Source organism: Podarcis liolepis (genome assembly GCF_965112155.1).
Source record: "Podarcis liolepis genome assembly, chromosome: 6".
NCBI classification, from domain to species: Eukaryota; Metazoa; Chordata; class Lepidosauria; order Squamata; family Lacertidae; genus Podarcis; species Podarcis liolepis.
Window position 1 is genome coordinate 59,759,864 of NC_139559.1, and position 24,265 is coordinate 59,784,128.

The 24,265-nt window shown below is 41.7% G+C and overlaps 1 protein-coding gene across 1 annotated transcript in view; it reads left to right on the top strand.

Annotated features, from left to right (window-relative positions):
• Positions 1-24,265, top strand: part of FGGY (FGGY carbohydrate kinase domain containing) — a 139,834-nt gene that overhangs the window by 65,239 nt on the left and 50,330 nt on the right. The window contains exons 8-10 of the mRNA XM_083510343.1: positions 1,601-1,704; positions 18,185-18,292; positions 19,461-19,522. Coding sequence (XP_083366469.1) covers positions 1,601-1,704; positions 18,185-18,292; positions 19,461-19,522 — 274 coding nt within the window. The remainder of the gene's footprint in view (positions 1-1,600; positions 1,705-18,184; positions 18,293-19,460; positions 19,523-24,265) is intronic.

A 24,265-nucleotide genomic window follows, 5' to 3' on the forward strand; every position in this document is an offset into this window, starting at 1 on the left:
TCATTTTGCAACACAGTAATTCAGTTTTACTAGCAAACCAGAGAGTAAACTAACCCCTTTCCAGCCCTGGAAGGAGCATGGGGAACATTCATGCGACACACCTACACACTGCGGCCGACACACTAACGTGTCGTGACGCACAGTTTGGAAAGCTCTGCTCTAGGCATTAGTGTTTTGATATGCCCCATTTGCTCCCCATGCCTACAATTTTATCTGTAAAATCAGATAACAAAAGAGCTGTCGTACAGAGTGCAAGCGGGCACTTAATCAAAGAGAGAACTTTCAGTTTAAGATTGTATATCCACATATCACAACAGACCATTGTGTTTTGCCACCTTTATCAAACATGGCCTGGCATAATTTCTGCTTTTGTTAAGAACATTTACATGACTAAAAACAGTCATTGAAGTCCATGATAACAAACATAGGGAAGACTATTCTCCATAATGTTGCATATGGGAGGGTAATATGCAGATTTGTTCTTCTTTAATGACGGATTCCACTATAGAAATTCAGTGTTTAAGGAAGGGATAGAATAAGGGATACCAGAGTTGCATTATTATTATTATTATTATTATTATTATTATTATTATTATTATTATTTATTATTTTGTTAACAGCTATAGTATTGCATTGTCAGATGGAATGTATATATATATATGAATTATATATCCAATTTAGTGGGGTGGGGGAAGACAATGACTGTTGGCATTCACATGAATGTTGGAAATCCCAGATGAACCTTTTGAATGTCAGTGCTCACTACAGTATGTCCTTGTTTGTGAGACAAACACTGGTGAATGCTGAAAGCCTCATTTCAGTTACTGTCAATCATTCATTCATCGACATTCACCATATTTCAGAGACTGAATTTAATTGTGACAGATATCGTGTTTGGTGTTGTCTGTAATAAGGGGAACAATGCAAAGCAAGGAAAATGAATTGGATTGTTACCTCCTTGTGTGGCTTTGGCCAATTCACCTGCAGAAAAGCCAATGGGTATGGGCAGAATGCAGAGTGACTATAGCCCTGTTCCTTCAAATTGTATTGAATGGCTGTGAAATGGAGGTGAGGGGTGGCAATTTTGAGCAGAAATCAGCAGGCAGGAGAAAAGTGCCAGTCTCTTCCTCTGTCCTTGGCGATTGCTTCCAACCTGGTGTCATTCCCCACATCTACTTTCTTTTTTAGGTGGGATGTAAGACCATAAATAAGCACAGCTAGTATAAAAATGGACCGTGTGGGGGAGTAAGAATTGGAAGGAGGAAGACTGCAGGCAAACAAAGTGTTTAGCACCCCCATTTTGCTCCCAGCCATTTTCTGTTTAAAACTCAGGGGACCCCTGTGTGGGTGCCCAAACACCCTCTGTAGCTTCATCTGAAGTCGTGGCTGTCACTCCAGCTGTGAATCCTGATTGATGATGATTGTTCTCTCTTCCATTAGATTGATCAATACTTTTATGGGGGGGGGGGCGGCGGCGGCGATGTATTAGCCAAGTAGAAGTAGAGAAATTGGCTTCTCTGATAACACTGTTTGACAGCCTTCTCAGAGTTATGTCTTTAAAAATGGGGTTTCTTATATATTTTTTGTCTCTCCACACCAGGTATGATTGGAGCCAGAGTGCAAGGACATAACTTGCCCTGTGAAAACCAGCCAATTACATCCCGAGCCACTGTGATATGTGGAACATCTTCATGCCACATGGCGGTAAGTTGGGAGCAGAATCATTATGCCAGTCACATAAATCCGGCTGATGAGAAACTGCCCTTTAAACACCTCTTTTAATTTATTTGCCCTTGTGTATCCTGTATATTATGAAGTACTTTGAGAGACTTCTTATAGATCACCATACATCTGCTACTGAGAAACATCTTTAATAGTAGTAGAAATCAATACGAAGGGAAAGGCACAAAATGTAAAAGCAAAGTCAGAAATTATTCTATTGTGATTTCAACTGGACAGTGTGAAATTGGAGCCGGAGACTCGCGCTTAGAGTAACCCATGATGAGCATGTCACTAATGTATAACTGAGTACTCAGTGTCTTTAGAAAATCCCCTTTAGCCTTCATCTCTCTCACCTCCTCTCTCAATCAATATAAATCCATCTTGTGCTGAGCACTCTAATGATCTATAGAATTATGAGTTGCATTGCGGCTCCAGAAGAGCCCAGATAAGCAATTTTTGCTTCAATATTATTTTTTTCTCACTGAATTAGTGGAAAAGCTTTTTCCTGCGATTGCAATTAAAGTTTACTGTCTCTCTCTCTATCTTCAGGCATGCATGCATGCGTGTGTGTGTGTGTGTGTGTGTGTGTGTATATATATATATGTATATATATATATATATATATATATATATATGTATATGCATGCATGCCTGAAAGCATTCCATTCTGTTTTCTTGTCTATCTTATTCAGTCATCTTATTCAGTCATTTTCGTTTCATTTAAAACTTGTTAACTTGCTTAAATGTAGACTGAATCATTAGATAGGATTTCACTAAATTATATGCAGCAAAATAAATAATATGTGCGTTATTCACAAATGACAGTGTACACATTTTTGGATTTGTGTGTGTGTTTGTGTGTTTATACAGACACGCACAAACAAACATATGAATTGGGGGAGGGAAATTACAAACTGATGTTAGAGGCAAAGGAAGTAAAGTATAGATTCAGGATGACACTTCATGCAGCTGGTATACTGCCTCCGACACTGGAGCCATCATGTTAATATTCATTACTCGCCACGCATGTTTCCAGTCCCCTTTTAAAGCCATCCAAGTTGACTGCCATTACTATGTCTAATAGCTAATTCCATAGTTTATCTGTGCTCTGTCTGAAGAAGTTCCAGGGTTCCTTGGTTCCTGCTGGCAGATCCCAAGCACAGGCAGGGGTAGCCAATAGAATGTAGAAGCAGACTGGCAGCAGAATGGAGAGACAGGCAGGATGAAAATTAAATGGGCAGATCCCAGGAAGGGATAGCAGGAGCTAATACAGCTGATAGAATTTTCAAGGACCAGGGGATGCTTGACTAAAGCAGTAAAGTTTCTGATCACCAGATCCCAGAGAATTGTCTCTGAGGGAGAACTGTCACCAGAAGCATATCCAAGAGTTGGCAAAACTGCTTCCCGCCCCCACCAGGGGCACAGGCCCCCAAAAAACCCACCCCAGAAATCTGTCTCCAGTTATCTGTTCATGAGAAATGGCACGGCGATCTAAAGGTAGACTTCTGGAGTATATAACGTATATGTGTGTGGCAAAGTGCCGCCGCTGTCGCAGCAAGATCGAATGCAGGAGAAGCTTCCCTTCCCTCTTGCAAAAAAGTGTGCATTTTTTCCGCCCTTCCTCTTCACCTGGCCCTCACTTCATGTACTTGGGTCATGTAAAATGTAGTAGTTTCTAATGCAGCTATTGCGGTAAAGTGTTTCCCCCCCCCCAAGGGGCTGCACCGATACTGCTCCTTACCAAGGGCACAAGGGACCCTAGGTATACCTCTGTTGGCCACCTATTTGTAATTCATGTTGTAATGCCCTGACTAGCTACAAATGCAGATCATGTGGACAGAAATGGGGAGGAAAAGGCATCAACCAATCCTCTAATTTTTCAAAACTGATAAGAGATTCGGCAGAAAGGAGAGTCTTGTGCATGGGTAGGCAAACTAAGGCCCGGGGGCCGGATCCATCCCAATCGCCTTCTAAATCCGGCCCGTGGATGGTCCGGGAATCAGCATGTTTATACATGAGTAGAATATGTCCCAGTGGACCATCCACCTGCTGAAAAAGTTTGCTGACCCCTGTCTTGTGCCCTTATGCCCCTGGCCTTATGCCCCTTTCAGCTCTCTCTCCCATCTATGATAAGGGTTACAAGTTTGTTGTGATGATTACAAAATAAGTGAGGTACTTGGTACACCCTATAGAATGCCTCATTTGTTTGTGCAGCGGGACTCAATAACAGGGCAGTATGATCAAGGCCAAAGTGGCACATTTGGGACAAACAATAGTGATAATATAAATTGTGCTAATGTTAGAACCTCACTTAAAAGTTGGTGTTTTCTATCAATAGATAACTGATGCTACATTCCTATGCAGTAAGACCTCTGAGCATACGTGCAAGAAAGCAAACATAGGAATGAGCTGCAAAATCTGTTTCAGTTTCAAAATACCAAAACTACTATTCCCCCCCCCCCGCCTTTTCACCATATTGCATTGTCAAAGGCAATATGATTTCCCATCAGTGAACAACTAGCAAATCCAAAGCTGCTGTGGAATGAATATATGAAAACTCTTTGGTTGAAGCAGTCTTTTATCTGTACCTGTTTATATACTGCGCCGACGACATAGGGCAGTTGTGTGTGCCTTTTTAATGATATGTATTTGCAGCTGCAGTTGGTTGAAATTAACGGTACCTTTTTTTAATTAGAGCCATAAAATCTAAGTTTATTATCCTCTATGTTTTTGTTAGAAATCTCTCTCTCCATATATATATATATATATATATATATATATATATATATATATATATATTTCTCCTTCTCTTTGTACCAAGGGACCCCAAGGGCAATAGAGATGAATCATCAGGTTTAATTTAATGCAGTGGGAGAGAGACCTGTGTGGTCAGGCTGGCATAAAAAAGTGCCTTTGATCTGCTTCAGGTGCACTGAGCCCCAGCGAGCCAGCAACAATAATATCTTTGTGAGATGATCAGAGTAGAGAGCGAAACAGAGAGACCAAGGGGAGGGGGGAATGGCCTGTATGGAAACTCAAGGCTTTCCTTTGTTGTGGTTCTGGCAAACGAAAAAGTCAACTGTCAGGAGAAATTCAGCGAACATAAAGCAGGGTGAAAGTGCAATGGTCGAGTAGTGGGTTTCTTTCAAAGGATCTTAACAACAAAGCACTCAAAATAATTTGCTGGGTTACTTTATTTTCTGGGGGAGTGGGGGCGGGAGAGAGGGTTGTGGAAGAGGAGGGGTTGCAATGAGTGGCTCAACGTGCCGTGAATCAGACGAGTAGGCCTTCGGTATGGGCTTGTAAAATTATGAAAGATGCCCCATTACATCCCCTGCTTTTTTAAAAAAAAGTCTAAGAAATTAAAGGAAATACTTTTATTGGTCATGCCTCTGGTATTTTGAGTGGTATAGAAGTCAATCTGTAATGAACCATTAGGCTCTTCTGTTGGGAATGTGGAGGAGATCACTCAGAGTATGAAATGACAACTGGGGTGGTGGCAGTAGGAGTTTTAACAGTTGACAGTTGGAAGGAGGAAATGAGCAGACGTAATCAGCATGGGAATTCCTACTGTTAGAATACTATTTTAAATATTTTCTTCTCTTGTTTGTATCCAGCCCTTCTACAAGGCATGCTTGATTCTATGGTGTTCTCAGTTTATTCTTCCAACAATTTTTGCAAACAGCTTTCTCCTTCTCCCAAGTTCCATATCTTTATTTTTTAACCCCCCGTCATGTCCCCCCCCCATGTGTGTTTTTAAGATCTGCACACTTTAACAAGCTGAAATTGGCAATGATTAGATCATGCAGTTTTTGCATGCACCACACCCAGCTTCTGCCATCGATCTGCGTTTTCACTTTGGAGTTGTTGACAATTGGCCCGAATAACCTGCTGCAGTTAAATTTATCTGTTGTGAGATTCTATCTTTCCTGGGTTTTGTAACGGTCCTTTTAAGATCAACAGGATACAAGCATTAAGGGATTGCTTGGGTGAATCTGTATGCTATAAATATTGTAAAAGGTTCTCAGTTGAGTTCAAAGGCATGTTCTTTGCCTGTTTTTGTTTCTTTGTTGGCTTAAAGAGCAACTTCAGGCAGAATGTGCTTACTCTGAATTGGTTCATCTGCTCCTCTTAGCAACTAGCGTATATAAAACAGCGCTGCTCTTGCTCCACAATATCCACCCAAGCTGCCAGCTTTGTTTACACAAATAGAGTCTGGAGCACGTTTCCAGCCTGAGAGCTTGCACAGTACGTGTCCTTTGCAGAACATCCTGGGGTGGAGACCGCAGAGGCACGCTGGCTCAAAGTGTTCCTACAGGCTGATCTCTGTAATCTCAGTGGGAGCCAGACCAGCAAGTGGTTTCAGTATATGTTGGCTGAGATTCGAGAGCAGAACATGCCACATAGTTAAGGCATCAGACTCCTTGAATGTTTATTGCAAAGGAGTCCTTTGCCGTGCCGGTAAATGTCTGCACAGAGGCAAAACGCAGCACACCACGCTATTGGGCTCGTGTGCTACATCGCGCTTCGCGTTTTATGTAGCGGCACTTGGCAAAGTGCTTTCAGGGAGAACATCCAAAAGCTGTTTTCTGGATTTTCACCTTGTATTCTTCAGGCACCGCTGGCCCTTCCACTCTGCTCGAGTTAGGGAGTTGAAACGTGCTGTCTCCAAGGGGATGGAGCCGAATGCCCAGGGCAGTGGATCTATCCGCCAGCTGGCTGCAGCCCAGCAGTTTGCAAAGGCAGCAATTTGTCCTCCTCCAGATCAGTAGAGAGGGGTGGGGTGAGGGGTGTTGCAGGCAAATGAAAACAAAAGCAAAACTACTGCAGACAAGACACCCTGAAAGGACTTCAGAAGAACAATGGGAATGTAAAACTCTTCAGCCACACCATCTTCTATCTCCCTTCTTTTTGGTTCACAAGTGGCAGAATGCATTTTCAAATGTAGCCTTTTAAAAGTCAGACTGCAGCCTAGTTATTTAATTCAACTGATATGATGGGCATGAATCTCTCTGTGATTGCAGAGAAATGCAGTTTTACGGCGGCATAATAGTAGAACTGCGCAGGGTTAGCCCAAGACATTATACTGCCTGAAGCAGAACATCAGATCCCTCATAAGTAAACATGCATAGTGCCCAAGGCTGACCAAGTGGAAAATCTCCTGGGCATATCTGCTTGGGAATGGAAAAATAAAACATATACTGTATTTTTTGCTCTATAAGACTCGCTTTTTCCCTCCTAAAAAGTAAGGGGAAATGTGTGTGCGTCTTATGGAGCGAATGCAGGCTGCGCAGCTATCACAGAAACCAGAACAGCAAGAGGGATTGCTACTTTCACTGCGCTTGCAATCCCTCTTGCTATTCTGGCTTCTGAGATTCAGAATATTTTTTTCTTGTTTTCCTCCTCCAAAAACTAGGTGCGTCTTGTGGTCTGGTGCGTCTTATAGAGCGAAAAATACAGTAATCTAAAAATTGTCATTCATTGTCCTATGGTAGGTCTGGTCCCGGTAGAAATTGAAGCACATGGATACTTTTCAAAGAACACAGCCTCTCTCCTGCTAAAGGTGGTGGGGAGAAATCTTGAATAGCTAACAATTAAATATACATAGTGTAGACGTTTGGACAGCAATTCCACCTTCTCACACAAAGACAACTGCTGCAAACTGTTACATTTTCTTAGTCACCCTGTAGGAATACGTGTGCCTTTGGTGCCATATAAAAGGTGGCAGAATTCTATCTTGCAGAATAAGAACTGTCTGGCACTTCTTTGTGCCCATAGAAGCAATACAACCATTCTGTCCTTTCAGCACTTTCTTGCCCACATGAAGAAACATATAAGCAGCCCTCAAGATCAGCAGAATTTGTGAACAATTGGGCACAAAGCCAGTCCCTTAACTGAACTACTAACCTCCCCCCCTTTTTTTTGCCACGGTGAGTGACCAGGCTGCAGATGTGGCAATAGCTCTGGTGATGGCAGCCGGAGATTTGCAGTCTTGGTAAAAAGAAAGAAAGAAAGAAAGAAAGAAAGAAAGAAAGAAAGAAAGAAAGAAAGAAAGAAAAGCGGAAGATGAAGTACCACAGGACAACTGGCCCCGTAATCATGGAAAAGCACATGAGATATGAATTGGTCTGGGTTTGCTAGTAAGGTTTTACAAATACTTCAAACTGTTGAGGACCACAGCAACTCCATTGGCTTAGGAGAGTTTCATAGACAGTTATGCAGTGTAATTGACAGAGAGAACGCTGAAATCACATTAAACTGAAATCTGGAAAGAACACCATTGGAACCTACTAGGATGAGAGAGGAAAGATAAGCCATGAGTTGTGGATCAAATATTGAACTGACCTCATTTTTCAGGCACTTTAATTCACCAATTTTACAACCTACATTTAAACTGATTCAAATGGTCTCTCCATTTCCTGGCTTCTGAAACTTTCTACATTTTCCCTTAAGAAACGATAAATTTCAGGCACATTTAAAGCAACATCATGCCACTTTAAACAGTTAAGAGAAGAGCCTTCTGGATGAGACCAATGACCCGTCTAGTCCAGTATCCCGTTCTCACAGCCAGATGCCTGTGGGGGGTCCCACAAACATGAGCACAAGAGCACTCTCCAGCAGTTTCTAGCAACTAATATTTTCCCTGGGTGAGGCTCATCCATTAGACTCTGCATGTACTGATCCTTGCGTTGTCCCCAAATACTGAAAACTTGACTGCATAATTTGTGGTCATTGGCTTCACTAAAGAAACCTGGGAACTGCAGTTTTTTAAGGGTGCTGAGTGTAGTTAGGATCAGCGGCATAGCTGGCCGCTCGGGTGCCAGGTGTAGTGCGTGCGTCTTGCAGCCGGGGGTGGGGCGCACTGCATGGAGCTTCTCCGCCACCTCCCCCTCAGCTGTAGGGCGGCTGAGGGAGAGGCGGTGGGCAGATGCAAGTCCAACGCTGCCATTTTAGGCAGCGCGGAGCCTACAGGCGCTCCAGCCACCACATCACTCCCAGGAGAGATGCGTGGCTCGGGTACGCTGCAGGCCCCGCAGTAAGTGCCAGTTCCCACAGTGTGGTGCCCAGCGCCAGCCGCATTTCGTAACGTTTGTGGACGGAACTAAAAAGTTTTGTGAGCCTATTTTTTTTTAAAAAACCCCTCATATTTTTGTCATTTTGTCACCCCCCTCAGTGATGACACCCGGGCGACCCGCACCCCCTTCCCCCGCCACTGGCTAGGATATGTCTTTTTGCCCTCACAGGACTAAAATTCCCAGAGATCCCCAGGAAGAGAGACCGGTTGTTAAACCACTCTGAGAATTGTAGCTCTGTGGGGAAATTGGGGTCTTTTAACAACTCTTAGCACTTTTAACAAACAACAGTTGCCAGGATTCTTTGGGGAGTTCTCAAAGTAGTGTGGTAACTGCTTTAAATGTACAGTGCAGGTATAGCTTCTTAAAAGGTATCTGTCTGCACGCATATTATCTCCACTTTCTGAACAAAAGTAGAATGGAATCATAGAATCATAGAATCTTAGAGTTGGAAGGGACCCAAGAGTCATCTAGCCCAACCCCCTGCAACGCAGAAATCACAGTTAAAGCATCCATGACAGATAGCCATCCAACCTCTGCCTAAAAACCTACAAGGAAGGAGAGTCCACAACCTCCTGAGGGAGACTGTTCCACTGTCAAACAGCTCTTACTGTCAAAGCTCCTTCTTTTTGCAAATTTACGTCTTTTTATGGTCACAGAACATGAGATTAATTTTGCAGCTCTAAGTACAAAACCTAGAGACAAACCTTTTTGCCAGAGTGGGACCTATTTGATTGAGCAAAATTCATTGTTAATGTGTTGTTTCTTCCCTCTGTGTGTGTGGGTATTGTGCTTTGAATGGCAGTTTGCTCCAAGGTAATTGTCTATAAAGTGGGGTCCTTCACTCAGGATTCACCTACTCCCTGAGACTTGGTTCAAACCAGTGCTCTCCATCTTGGCATCCAGCACACTGTTGCTGTTTGCTTAGCCCGACTTGTCATGGCTGTCACACCAGAGCCTGTGGGGCTGAGTTGCTCTAGCATGATTCTGTTTCTGCCCAAGTATAGAAATTCTGCATAGAAACCCCCCTGCCAATCTGCCAGGTGTTAGAATGAGTACAGGGCACAAAATGTTCTTGTCTGAGGGGCATTCAGGCTTATCGGCTGCTGGTGTGGCCTTGTACCACCTTCAGTTGGTCACAACCGAAACAAAAACAATATGTTGCTGTTTATCCCCTTCCTAAAAAGTGTGCAGTTCTGGGTTCTAGCCAGCAGTTCCCTCTAAGCAGAACTTTCTCCTCGTCCACTGCTACCCTTCCTCAGGTGCCTTTTTTTCACCTGTCACTCCCATGGCCACTAAACAAGTTCAGTCCTCATTAGCCTGTTTTTTGAGGAGGAGGGTTCCCCTGGTACAGTTTTTCATGGGGTGTTTTTTTAGTGCTCCAAACCATACTTTTCCCTTTGAGCATAGCATTTGGGTACAGTCCTGTTGGCCGTCACCAGCTGAGTTTGCTATAGGAGGCAGGGTTTTCCCAATAGGGACTAGAGTAAGTTGAAGAACCGCATGTACTGTGGATCTATAGAACTACACTATCACTTCAGTCAATTGACTTTGCCATGTTTTCCCAGTAATGATTGCTTTGTCATGTGATGGTCGAGTCTTCCATCAGGTGACAGTAGTCCACATTCCAAGAATTGCATGCACTAACTAAGCTTTTATTACACATTAAATAGCAAACCAATGGCTTATCTCAATGTATCCTGATTTAAGGTATTTAGGTTATGTATCGATCAATTTTTTTGTCTTTGCCATTTATTGCAAAGAGTTAGCCTTTTACTTCTTTAGCCAGTATAAATGGTCATTGTAAATATGCATATGCTTATGATATGTACATGCAGTATTTTCACTGTAATCTGAATCTTTTTAAAAAAATAACACACACACACCCGCACATACTACTAGACCACATTAAATGTTTATAGAATAATCATAAAATTATACTGTGGATTTTATAGATTTTGAATAGGCAAACTTTATCAAATATTTAGAATCAGTTAAGATCCTCGTGCTTTGCAATTTGGAAGCAAAGATAAAGTAATTGATAATATCCTATTTGTTTTCCCAAATTGGATGTTTTGAAGTTTGATCTTTCAACAGCTGGCCAAGTTTGTATATTCAGTTGTAGAAATTGTGGAATTATATTTGGAGTGTTTGTAAATCTGGATAGCATCTAATGAAGTGAATGAAATAATATACCCAAGAGTGGATATCTAGATGAAAAATACATGAGATAATTTGGGCATTGAAAGCTGTACCTTCTGCTTTATGAAGTTGGTTTGGAATTGGGATATTTGAAAGTAATCATCACCATCAGGGTATTTAGTGCTGCCCTGTCCTGAAAATAGGAGTGTGTTGTTGTTTTTTTAAAGGTACCTTAATATAACAGACATCTGAAAATCCTACTAATAGGCATATAGGGTTGCTGCTCTGTATAGGGTTTCTAGTATGTGCAGCAGTGTCTGCTGTAAGTGGTATATTACTTTAGAAGGGTACAAAAAGGCATTTCAGTGCACAAGACAACACTGCCTGTGGAAGTGTACCCAGACAACCTTTGCATCCATTTATCAAAGCACTCTGCTTCCATTTCATGGCAGGTGGCACAGTAAATAGTAGAGGGGTGAAGGTTATTTTGTACTCAGACAGTTTCATTAAATGAAATGATTTTAAAGAACAACAACAGCGAAGAAGTGTGCACTCTAAAGTGCAGGGCAAAAAAATCTTTGTCTCAATTAGGAAGTACTAAACTTTAAAAAAAAATCACAAAACCTAGAGATTTCATATTATATTTGTCCTGTAACATATGAAACATGAAGAGCTGAAAATCTTTTTAAATATAATCTTGCACTTGGTAAATGCCTGCCCACATACAGATTAAAGTTGAGTTTTAAATCCTTTAAAAACTCAATTTAAGTTAAGATTTGAAAGTTTCTTAGAAACTTCATTTAGTACAAATGTTCAAAGCATAAAAAGAAATTAAAGTAGATAACAATCAATAAGATGGAACCATTTAATAGTTCCAGGATAGGATGGATGGATAAATTTGGAGGACCAACAATGTCTTAATCTGGACAGCTAACATTTTGTTGCTGATAGCTGAAGCAAAACCTTAAGAGTCTGTAATAGTTTTGCACACCTAATTTGTCAGTAACAATTATCTGTTCTATAGACCCAGAAATGCAAAGACATGCGTACGTAGTACCTCTTTGGATTTATAGTAATTAGAGACAATAAAATGGATCTCATCAGCACATACAGTTTTAAGGAAGCGAGAAATTGAGAGAACTTACATCTTTCATCTACCACATTTGCTGGCCGTATAGCCTTACATAAATTCCTACTCTGATCCTATTTTGAGAACTTGGCTATCACCTGGAAAGTAAATCTAAGTATTAATAGGGTGCAGAACTGTATGTGTACCTTTCTCAATTTTCATTGCACTATCCCAACCAAAGAGCCTCCAAGATGATTATGCGATGAAGCCAAGAATCCACTCACATTTACACCAGTCTTTTGACCATGTCACATCACTCAGTCGAACCCATTATTGCTTTGTAACACTACAGAGGTGCTTTCAAGATAACTGAACACTAATTGGTAACACATGACCACATTTAATAATCCCCCCTCCACCTATTCTGCGTAGTTCCAATTTGGATGTTTCTGAGAAGGTATGGCAATAACCAAAAACACCCATCCTTGTATCTGTGTTCCACAGAACCTTGAGAACACTTGGAAATTCTGATCGCTTGGAAACACTGACCTCTTTTTTTACTACCTTTGCTAATGATGTCCAGACATTATGTGCTGGGGTTGCTGTTGTGGGAAATAACATTTGGATGCTATGATCACCTGTTAGCAAGGCTACATGGAACAAGACTATGGAGGAGGAAGAATATCACTTGCCTTCTCCATGTATTCTTTCTCTCTCTCCAAATAATAGACATTGCCAGAGTGTTGTGGAAGCAGATCATGAAGTGGTTCACACACCACTGCAGTAATGTCTGGATCGGATCAAAGAATGGTAACATGTGAGGACTTAATATGTTCTTCCATAGGTAGCTTTAAAAGAGCCTCTATTGGTGAGTGTAAGAACATCCTGTTGTGGCTTTGAGAAACGTGCAGCTTAAACAATCTGCACTGAAATGTATTTAGTCTCAATTAATATATTTCAATAAGGATTAATTAACTTGCAGTTAATTCTATTGTAGCATTCTCATAAAAATAAAAAGGTAAAGGTAAAGGGACCCCTGACCATTAGGTCCAGTCGTGACCGACTTGGGTTGCGGCGCTCATCTTGCTTTATTGGCCGAGGGAGCCAGCATACAGCTTCCGGGTCATGTGGCCACCATGACTAAGCCACTTCTGGCGAACTAGAGCAGTGAACGGAAACACCGATTACCTTCCCGCCGGAGCGATACCTATTTATCTACTTGCACTTTGACGTGCTTTTGAACTGCTAGGTTGGCAGGAGCAGGGACCGAGCAACGGGAGCTCACCCCGTCGTGGGGATTCAAACCGCCGACCTTCTGATCAGCAAGTCCTAGGCTCAGTGGTTTAGACCACAGCGCCACCTGTGTCCCTCTCATAAATATACATGGGTGAAAATGAACTCTCTAATAAGGTTGCCTTAGAGGGCAATCCAAACCCCGACCACCAGGGTCAGGCCTCAGTAGCCACATCCATACCTCTACTGTTGCAAAAACCAGGATGGAAGGTGGGGAGCAAGGAAAAATGGCCCATTGCTGTACCAGCTCCTTGACTCACCAGCCAAGGTAGTGAAGAGACCTGGATCAGGCCCATTGCCAGCAAATACTGTGCCCACAAACAGCCTGCTTTGAGGGTTTCTACTGGCAATAGCTTCCACCTGTCTGCCGTTTAGCTGGGTGCATTTGGTTTCCTTCACCAACACAGCCAGAGCAGAGGGACACCGTACCCCATTTGCTTTATTGCCAGGTTCATCAGATACAGAGAAATCTTGAAGTCAGCTACCAGATTAGTTATAAAAACTCTACATTTGGGACTTTTTATTACTGGCAATTCATGGACACTGAACAACTTGTAAATATAGAACTCACTTTTGACAAATCCATGGCATTCTCTAAATTCAATTCCCTATTAATTAAACCATTTCCCCCGCAAACAAATGCCATCTGGGGAAGGGGCATTTGAGTTCTCCCATGCCAAATATGCTATTGAGGGAAAGGGCTTTGAATCTCTCTAACAACAAATTTTCTGCACTTTCCCCCAAATGTTCCTAAGATTGAGACAAATCAAGAAGGAGCAAGGATCAAGTAGATTAAAATAGTGCAGGAGGGCCAGAGGTTCATGAGACCACAGAATGCTTTTAAGGTGCCAGTACAAAAAGCTTCTGGAGAAAATATGGTTTTCCATTGATCCCAGGCACTGATCCCTGACTCCAATCAAGACAGATACACACAAATATTTAAGCTTCTGCTTTCAAATGTCTGTGTCTTCGTTGAAGCCTCCCTCCCTCCTGCCTTCCTTCCTTGCTTTTGAAAATCCATAAAGCAGAACATAGCTTTTATGTTGGTGGGAAGGTGACGGGTTCATTTTGCTGTCTGCACCAGGAGATGGCATTTAAAACCACATATGAGTTTAGTTTCAAGCTTTCTTCCTTCTGTAAATGTGCACAGTTGTGATTCTGTAAAGCTAGAATAAAGAAGACAACTCATCCTTTCATTTTGCAGTTGTTTCTACATAGAATTACGTTTTTCTAGTTTTCTAGAGTTTTGCAGGTTCCAGTTATCTGATGTACTTTTGATCCTCAAGAGTTAGACACTGATTTTCAGTAGGGCACGCCGAGGTTGAACCGAGGACTGTACCTCATCCAGATGATTTACTCATAACAAACCTTGCCTTCTGGCACTTGTATCACAGCTGAATACTGTTAAACTGGATTCATCATTTCATTTGTTTCTGACTGCTCTATAATGTTTACATATCTTGCATATTAGTTTAAATCTTGCAGGGAGTACTGACTGAGGTTAAATCCTCCCACACAGAGTTCTTTTTCATTTCTTCATCTTGCTAGAAAGTATTGAACTTTTATAAGAATTGAAATTCTCTGAACCAAAAGGAGAAAGAAATCCTTGGGATAATTCAGTGGTTGAAAAGGGTTTGCATACAACGGCAACAATGCTTTTCTCCATTTAACGGATAGAAATCTTCCTGCTAAAACAGTTGATGCTAATTGGTGATCAGGTAATCCAAGGGTGCCTATGAGCGACTCATTATGAAACAATATTGTACTGTTCTTGTGGCCGTAAGTGCAATGGCTGTGATCCAGCAATTCCTAATGTGTGTGTGTGTGTTCTTCCAAGGTGGCAGTAGAGGACCTTTGACCATTTGGCCCATTTCAGCCAAGTCACGCCCACCTGGCCTGCACCTGATGTCATATTATGTCAAGTGCAGAGCAGATCAAGCCGTGACTCAGCCAAAAGGGGATTTGTAAATAACAGTGATTAGCTGATTGCCAGGATTTTGTGGGTTGTACCTTTGCTCTCACAGCTTGATTTTAAACTGTTCAGACAAAACTGGGGCAGCTGACGTCATTGTGACAAAATGGGTCACCTAACATCAAATTTGGCTGCTGGGGGTAATGATCTGGCCTACTGGTGAAATCCAGTTCCCCAGAGTTTCTCAGCTATCTTCAAGCAGAATATGACTGGTAGATACATATACTTGGCCTGGAATTTTTCACTTCATAAAAGATAGTGGATCACGCCAAATGTCTTGAACACTTTCTTGTTGAAGCAATGGTTGCCATTTCTTATTACCTTTAATAAATAAAGATCCAACATAGAACTTGGTTTTGATCTAAGACCTTATGAGTTTCTCTACCACTGACCAACAGAGATGAAATGGCAGTACAAGGAACCAGCTGTTGGGTTTCTCAATCATCATGCTCTTTCTTGTGAACCAGTGATAACTAGGATTATGCTAGTGGTGTGGGAATACAGTCCTGCATGGGAGAGAATCTTATTGTTGGAAATAACGCAGTCCCTGCGAGAAGTACATTAGCCATAGTCTTGCCACCACCAACTCTTCTTCCACTGCATTGTGGAATAGTAGTAAAAGGTTAACTCTTTACTCATTAATGGGTTGGGGAAGGGAAAAGAAAAATAGAAATGGTTAAGGCTTGAGTTTTTCTGGCCTCCCCAGTTTCCGCCTTCCTCAACTGGGGATTGCAAGTTTGATCATATGTAATGTGAAATATGGGTGGGCTTGTCAAGAGCGAAGACTTAAAAGCATGTAAAACATATTAATTATCTGACTCTTGAGTCAGAAGTTACTACTGACCCACTCCTACTAGCACAATAATCAGATAATGATCCAGTGCTGTTTCATAAAAGTGTCCTCTGTTTGAGCCTGTTAATATGCTTCCTTGTCAGTGGAATTGAAGCAACTCCTAGGCTGCTACTTCACATTTTTACTATTTAATTCCCTAACTTGCACAAATGGTTAACCTCAGATTAGACAGACATTGGCTCTTTATAATAGACAACCAGACTGCAGCTGGTACATGGCTGGGTTTGAATATTTATTGAATCACTTTTCATGTTTGTTTAAAATAGTGGCAAGAAAGAAACCAGGAGCCAATTACTCAGACTTCATATCACCACCTGTTAAAGACCTTATCCCTTGTTTTTTAATTGAAGCGGTGGATGAGGGGAATCTTGCTATCTGCCCCCCACCCAATCCCAAAATTGCACTCTTTCCTGGAGATTGTCAGATCTCTTGGAACCATTGGTAGTCTTAATTTTACTGGGTGAGAGATTTAACATGAATTTGAATTACTTCTACTTGGATATTTATGTGCATTTTAACTTGCTAAACTACAAATACCCCTAAATGACCTCAAAGTACACTCTAGATGTCAGGAGCAGGCAGAGGTAAGGCTGATTTAGTTTGTTAGGCTGAGTAGCAAATTGCATCTTTGTCTTACTGTAAAATATTAGCAATTTAAAGTCCTAGATCTAATGTAATTTCAGCCTTTATTCTGCTGATTTCTGGGATTCTCCTTCTCAGGTAACGGTGAACATGAATAAAGTGTGCAAATGGGCCACAAAATATTGTACAAATAGTATTGTAATATCAGTTATTCTTTAAAGATATGCATTTATCTTTTTTCTGACTGGGCTGATCCTCAGTGAGAGTGATCACATATTGTGGGAAAGGGAAATCTGGGGTGAGTGGGTGTATCTGAAACTCTGGAGTGATTTATTGGAAAGAGCAAATGGCCCTCAGCCAGATCCCAGAACCTCCTTTTATCCCTGTAGATTTTCTGGGAGAAGGACAAAATGATCCCCAGTGAAGAATAAAATGTCCACACCCATTGTCTGTGCCCAAAGATGTATTGATGTGCAAATCTTAATTGCGCCACACGTTTGTTGATAGTTTTTTGGAATGCATACAAATGGTATTTCAGTTGTAAGATGATATGAACATCTAAGTGTGTAACTAGAGCCAAGCTAGGGAGACGGAAATATCCTGTCCTGGCAAATTCTTGTGGGTATCCTCTAAAATACCAAGCCTGGCTGGAGATATTCAAAACCTGATGGTTTCCCAGAAGTACCAGTTAGTCTTTTAATTGGACTTTCCCTTTGAGTGCTGGCAGAGGCACAAGGTAGCTTTGGGAACAGTGCAATAATAATTTATGGAATGTGGTTAAATAATGGAGTAGGACACATAATATTTAGACCTTCCTGAAACTGCTCAGAAAACACATTTTAGATTCATATTTACAGCCACTGTCCCTAAGCATAACTGGAAGGAGGGTTTCATTTTTTTAATAATAATTTAAAAATCCAGTTTCAGGAAAGGTATTACCTTTTGAAATAATTGCAGGAACTCTTGCTGTTCCGTTTTCAAAGTTAAGTAAGTAGAAAGTCAATGTTTCAAAGACAGCTTCTGACATTGGTGCCAATTTTAACAAAATATGGGGGAAACTGGGCTAGCTTTAGTAGTGAGTCAGTATCTTTACCCCTCTAACTTCATGCCCAGTTTATTATTTATTTGCTGCTGCCACAGAAGTTGTCCAGTTAAGTTTATCTCCTCAGATGCCTTTTTTCACATGTTTTGCCATCCTGTTTTCCTCCCTGTGTAGGACTTGACCATGCAGCTCCATGGCAACTGCCACCATGAGGAGCCAATTACATAGGTAGATAGTGTTTAACACAGGCATAGGCAAACTCGGCCCTCCAGATGTTTTGGGACTACAACTCCCTAGCTAACAGGACCTGTGGCCAGGGATGATGGGAGTTGCAGTCCCAAAACATCTGGAGGGCCGAGTTTGCCTATGCCTGGTTTAACATGAACATGATGTGTGTGAAACTTTTAAGTATCTGGATTTTAATTTCCCTCTTCAGATAAGCAAGTCCCCTGTGTTTGTCCCTGGAGTTTGGGGGCCCTATGACTCAGCTATGGTGCCGGGATTCTGGCTAAACGAGGGAGGCCAGAGTGCTACAGGAAAGCTGGTGAGTTTGGCTTTCTCTTCACAGTAAAGGGTCTGAGTTAAAAAAAGAATCGCTGCTAAGCTCTAAATGTGTTGGGAGCTAGTGGGATCGTATGGACTGCAGTGGGAATCCCAGTAATTCTGATAAAGCTACAAGCTAGCTGGGGCTAGTTGTGATAAGGGAACGTGTCCGTTCAAATCTTATAATCATCCAGTCATCTAGAACTGATGCATTACTGGTAATTATAGAAGTTATAATGTTGGTTCCTCATAAGCCATGGGAAACTTTGTCCATGTTATCATGGTATGTCCTTCTGATTCTCAACAGAAGAAAGATTGAGGCAAAATAGCCTCTTCTCCATACATCAGGAGATAAAGGAGCCAGAACAAATATTTGTATAGTTATTAACTTTTTTAAAAACCTGAGACATAAACTATTTAAAATAAAAGCATGAAAGTGCCCATGGACCGCAGTTCCACCCATCCTATTCTAATCATTTTTTTGCTCAAACTGTTCTGTTGGGAATGAACGTGCGCTAGGCTTTCTTACCAGGAGAGTTGCTGAGGTCAAGGGGTATGCATTAAAATTGGGTCATTTTAGAGGGGGGTGGGGGGCAGTTATATGTTAGTTTAATTACCAGGCTGCTTACCTTGTGCTTCGTGGAACTGAGTGCGGCAGAATTTCCAGCACTTTTACTTTGGAGAGCTGTGGTGGTTGTTTTTTTTTGTGTGTGTGTGTCAATTGGCACACGCATTTATGTTTGATAGTAAGGGAGTGTGTCCTGGAATGTGGAGCAAAGCTAGCCCGTTCTCAGGCATAGCATTTCATTTCTCAGCAGTAGGTGTGCAAGTCCCTGCTTGCACTGTATATGCTGCTGTAGCTTAGACTGGCGCATAGGATGAAGCAAGCCAGAAGTTAATTTCTGTGCACATCTTTTGAACGCATAGTTGCATAAAAACCGTGGAACAAGTCTGTGTGATCCATGTAACTGGCTGCTAACATTGTAACTACACACAACTCGGCAATACACACAGTATATAGTTTTCCTTTAAGTTCACTAGAAAACCGGATTAAATACAGTTAAATTAGATTTTTTTTTAAAAAAAGTCAAGACACATGAAACTCTTACCATATATTATGGACTGATATGAACACTCATCTCTGTTTTACTTTTCTTTCCCCCCCAAAGATAGAGCATGTCGTCCAAGGACACGCTGCGTTCCCAGAGCTACAGACAAAATCTGCAGCCAGGTCACCATCCTTATTTCTTCATCATTTTACAGTCTGTCTTAGAAACAGCAGTTTGGCAGCCTTCCAGAAACTAGTTCAGCTGGAATGTTCCAGCTTAGCTGGGATGTGGGTTGGGCTGCTTCTCACCATATTAAGTTGTTTCCCTTTCCAAGCTGGCTTTTCAACCTTCCCATTCTGGAATACAATCTTTCTTGTTTTGAACACCTGAGGACTGGTTCACGTGGGCATTTCTGACGTGCTGACGTCACCAGAAGTTGACTTTTTCCAGCCATTTTGTCCTTGTAAAATACCCTTACGAATGTTTGGGCAGTCTAGGTTTTGAGTGTTTCTCTGGAGCTGTTTACCTGGACACGAATTTTGCCTTTGCAAAATGGCTTCACTTATCAAATTGCCACCGTAGAAATCATTTCTATAGTCAGCTTTCCATCTGAGCTTTTACAAATGTAATAATAGAGGTAATGCGAGAATAAATGGTTGAAACTCTGGTCCTCTGAACATTCACCTTTAGGCTACAATACTTTTGTCCTAATGCCAAATAGTCTGCCTGGCCTTTTTGCTTTGCACATCAAAGACTTCTCTAAGTCAAGATCGGGTTTCCATGTAGGACAGCATATGCACCAAACCTTAGGCAGCCTCAGGCTAGCAGAATTTCACGTTTCAAATGTGAAGGTGTTAAATTCTAGGGGTGAGGTATAACTTGAGCTACCTTGCTATTGGCATTTTGCTCTAGACATGAGTAGATGTCTAGAAAAAAAGAAAGAAACAAAGGCATTACATATGTTCATCCTGTGAGGTTGTTAAGTGTAAGAGAAGAAAAAGCAACAGTACAGCCATGTTAATTCTGCCAGCCTATTACACTGCGGTTTACATGCTGGAAATGGAGACTTCCAGGTTAGCGCCGTTGGCATTGGCGGAGTTCCTCTGACCGAGAGGAACCCACTCCGTGAGAATTGGGTCTTGCCACCGCGGCGAAGGCAGGGACCCCTTAAAAATCCCAGGCGGAGGAAGCCTGGGAACGTGGGATTCGGCGGGCACCAAGAGCGCCTGCCCTACTCGCGGGGAAACCCATTTTGGGGCTCTGGAGCGAAGTGGGGTGAGCGGCGCGGTGCTTCGAACTGATTGCTACTTTCACGGAGTGAAGCCGCACAGCTGTTGCCGGAGAGCGCTGACTTTTTCCTATGGACAATTGGATTTAAAAGTAACTACCCGTGAGTAAAGTGAAGAATTGGAGTTTTAAAAGTTGAACTAATTTGGCACTGAACCGGGAAGGTCTAAACAGAAAGTCCGCCTTCCGCTTTTGTAAATAAATTGAAGCAAAGACATTGCAAGCTAAAGTCTGGAAAGTCGTTTGTAAAGGACTAAATTTTCATCAGCTAAAAACACCAAACCCCCCTTGGAAGCAGGAGAAGAGGGGGGGAATCTTAGATTGTTTAAACCTGCAGGAGAGAGAGTAAAGAAAGATAAATTTCCACCGTCTTGAACCTGGGAACAGGGTGTCAGAGACAGACGCTTTGGGGAAGTTTATTGACTGTGAATAAAACGTTTTTTGACAGATAGTTAAAAAAGAGAAACATATTGATTCCAATTTTTCTGCATATAAAAAGGAATAAGATATCTGGAAAATGAAAGTAATTTTGCTGCTGGAGCTGCTTTCAAAAAGACAGATACAAACAGAAATTGTTTCCTCTAGAGGGAGCTTGTGATACTGTTGCTGGAGTCGATCTGGGGAATTTCACAGCTGCAGAGATTAAAGATCGTGGGAACCAGACATTGACCTTGAGCAAGAATGTGTCTAGAAAAAGTTTTAGTGCTTGCTCTGTGCAAGACAAGCGCTTTACTGGAACAGCTACATGAAAAGATGGATTTGATGACTGTTGCAGTTAGCAATTTTGGACAAACGGTGAATACCTACATAGAAACTACTCAGGAACCATCTCAGGAATTTGCTTTGACAGGACAAGTTGTGCAGAAGACAAAGGAGGAGGTTGTTGCTGAACCTCAAGTAATAGAAATGGAGAGAGCCGCAGCCTTGCAGGAAAATAAGTTGTTGTTTCTGACGACTGAACCTGGAGAAAGTCAGATTGGGAGAGATGGAGTACTGTTTGGTTTGGAGATGGGAAGCTGGATGGATCCCCCTATGCAGGGATGTTCTGACTTTTGGGATCTGGTTGTGGGCCAGGGGGAGCTTGGAGTTGTGGGGGCCCTTAACTTTGGAGGGACTTTGAAACATGCCTTCAAATATCTTTTGGATTGCAGTGCTGACTGTGGAGAGTGGGCTGGCCTGTCGAGAAGGGATAAAGACATTGTCAAGTTGGAGTCTCCCCGAGATCTACCCCTCAGTGAGAAAGGAAGGAAATTAAGAATAAGATCAGCAGAAGATAAAGTAAAGTGCAGGTATAAACATGAAGAAGACCTGCAGAAGGGACATGGAAAAGACTTAAGAGCCTCGGATAGAAGGTCACCAGGTCAATGGACTAGATGGAAGGGATAGAAAGGACTGACAAAACCCGAGACCAGGAAGAAGAGACGATGGATGAAGATTGGAAGAAAGTTTAAAAATTCATTTAGAAAATTATTGTAAAATTAATGAGTGTTAGAAAAATGCTGGAATGAAACTATTTGGCTTTAGTAGAAATATTATAAGGAATTATGTATAAATAAGTTTTAAGTTTTAAGCTCTAGGGCTTTTTATGGTAAAATAAGGTTAAAATAAATTAAGGTAACTTAATGATAGAATATAGTGAAAGATGGAAAGGATTTGCTGAGATAATTAATAATTAGAATACGAAAAAGGGAGGTGTGAGGAGGTCGATGAAACAAGTTAACGAAAGATAAAGATTTGGGAATACTGGATTTGTTTTTTTATTTTTTGTTTTTCCTTTTTTTTGTTGGTTTTGATGTATTGCGTGTTTTGTATTTTTCTTTTTTTCTTTTTACTGACTTGTATTGCTTAATTCCTTGTTTTTCTGATTATATATATATATATATATATATATATATATATATATATATCTTTTCTTTTCTTTCTTTTCTTTTCCTTCTTTTTCTTCTTCTTCTCCTTCTCCTTCTCTCTTTTTTATTCTCTGTAATTTTAAACTTTCAATAAATATCATTTAAAAAAAATACATGCTGGAAATGATTGTGGTTCTCATCCTTCTATTAATCAGTGGCCGTCAATCATTTTGCCACGTGTCTAATTCATTTATTACTTAGAATTATATCCTTCCCTTCATCGCTTTCATGAGCCCAGAGCAGGCAACAACCATTTTAAAGCTGTAATATAATTAAACAAATTTACAATAAAACATTATATGGTTCTCTTCAGAACCATGTAACGTAATGGTGCGTAGGGTTCAGTCATATAAAGGCTGTGAATAGTCAGGCCAAGTCAAAGACCTTGTTCCCTGCCCAATTATTTCTGTGGACAGCCATGTCCAGAGATAAATTCAGGGGTTGGAATTCTTGCCTTGTGTTGCAAATGTAAGATCCTCTCAAGACATGTATTCCAAGACAGGAAATATGAATCTCCGTGATATCTCTATTTCTTAGCATAGTGAAAATAAAACAGAGAAGAAGCTCTTGCACTGCCAGCAAGTGCATTTGAGATGCTGCACTTAGTTCTGTCCAAAGATGCTGGACAGAAGTTTGTTGGTAAAGAGACTTATAGCACTTACTGTCACAGGCATGTGCCCAATTGCAGTTCTATAATGCTTTCCAGATGACTATTCTTTAAGGAAGTGAGTTTATAGTTGCAAACATAGCAAACAAGCCACATAAAATTACCATCCTTTCTCTCCATATATTACTTTGAACATCAAGTAGCTGTGTTGAATGGAAAGAAGCCAGGAGGGTCCTGAGTAGCTAAGTTTGAACATTACATCTATGGTAGATCATGTTATACCCACCTGTTAAGGCACCTATGACCACTTTTGCAAGGTTGAGTCAGACATCTTTGCTGGGGTGCACAGAGGAAATTTTAGTCAAGCTTGGAATTTGCTAATTTATCTGAGTCAGAAAGTGAAAAGCAATGGAGAATCATACTCTGGTTAGTAGGCTTTTGGTAAATGATGGGGAAAGTGGCATTGTTTTGTTGCTGTTGCTGTTCCTAGTGCAATGGTGCCTTCAATGATGGTCAGGGGTGCTGCGGGCAACACTGGCCTCTGTCCCCCTTCCCTCCTTCCTCTGATGCCCTCTCACGTCTCTGCCTCCCAAAGGCTTGCATAGCTGTTTGTTGCAGCAGCCCTGGTTACAAGCTGCCCAGGAGAATGGTGCCTCTGGGGCTGGCCAAGGAGTGCTTCTCAGGTCCCTGTGGGGCAGTGTGAGGAGGCACTTCTTTGGGGGGCAGAGGGGGCAGCTCAGAGACCAGAGCGACAACTGTGGCTGCCCAAAGGACTCCCAAGGAATGGGGAGAAGAGAGGAGGCTGAGGGAACCCTCCACAAGGGAGGGTGTTCAAAAAGGGGTGAGGGGCTGCCGGCTCTGCAGGCAAGGGGTGACATAACTGGGCTCCTGAGCCCCACAGGGGTGCCGTGGAAAGAATGGAGTTGGTCAAGAGAGCCATGGGCCCATAAAGGTGGAAAACCTCTGTCCTAGTGCATTAAGGACTTAATGTGTTAAGAATTTGAGCAGTCTGTAGTTCAAAACTTGCTGCTGTTATGAACTAGGGCAGGAGGTGATCTCCCACCAACAACTCCCATTCTACAATATAAGCATAGAAATGATGTGCATATATCATAGCTGCAATA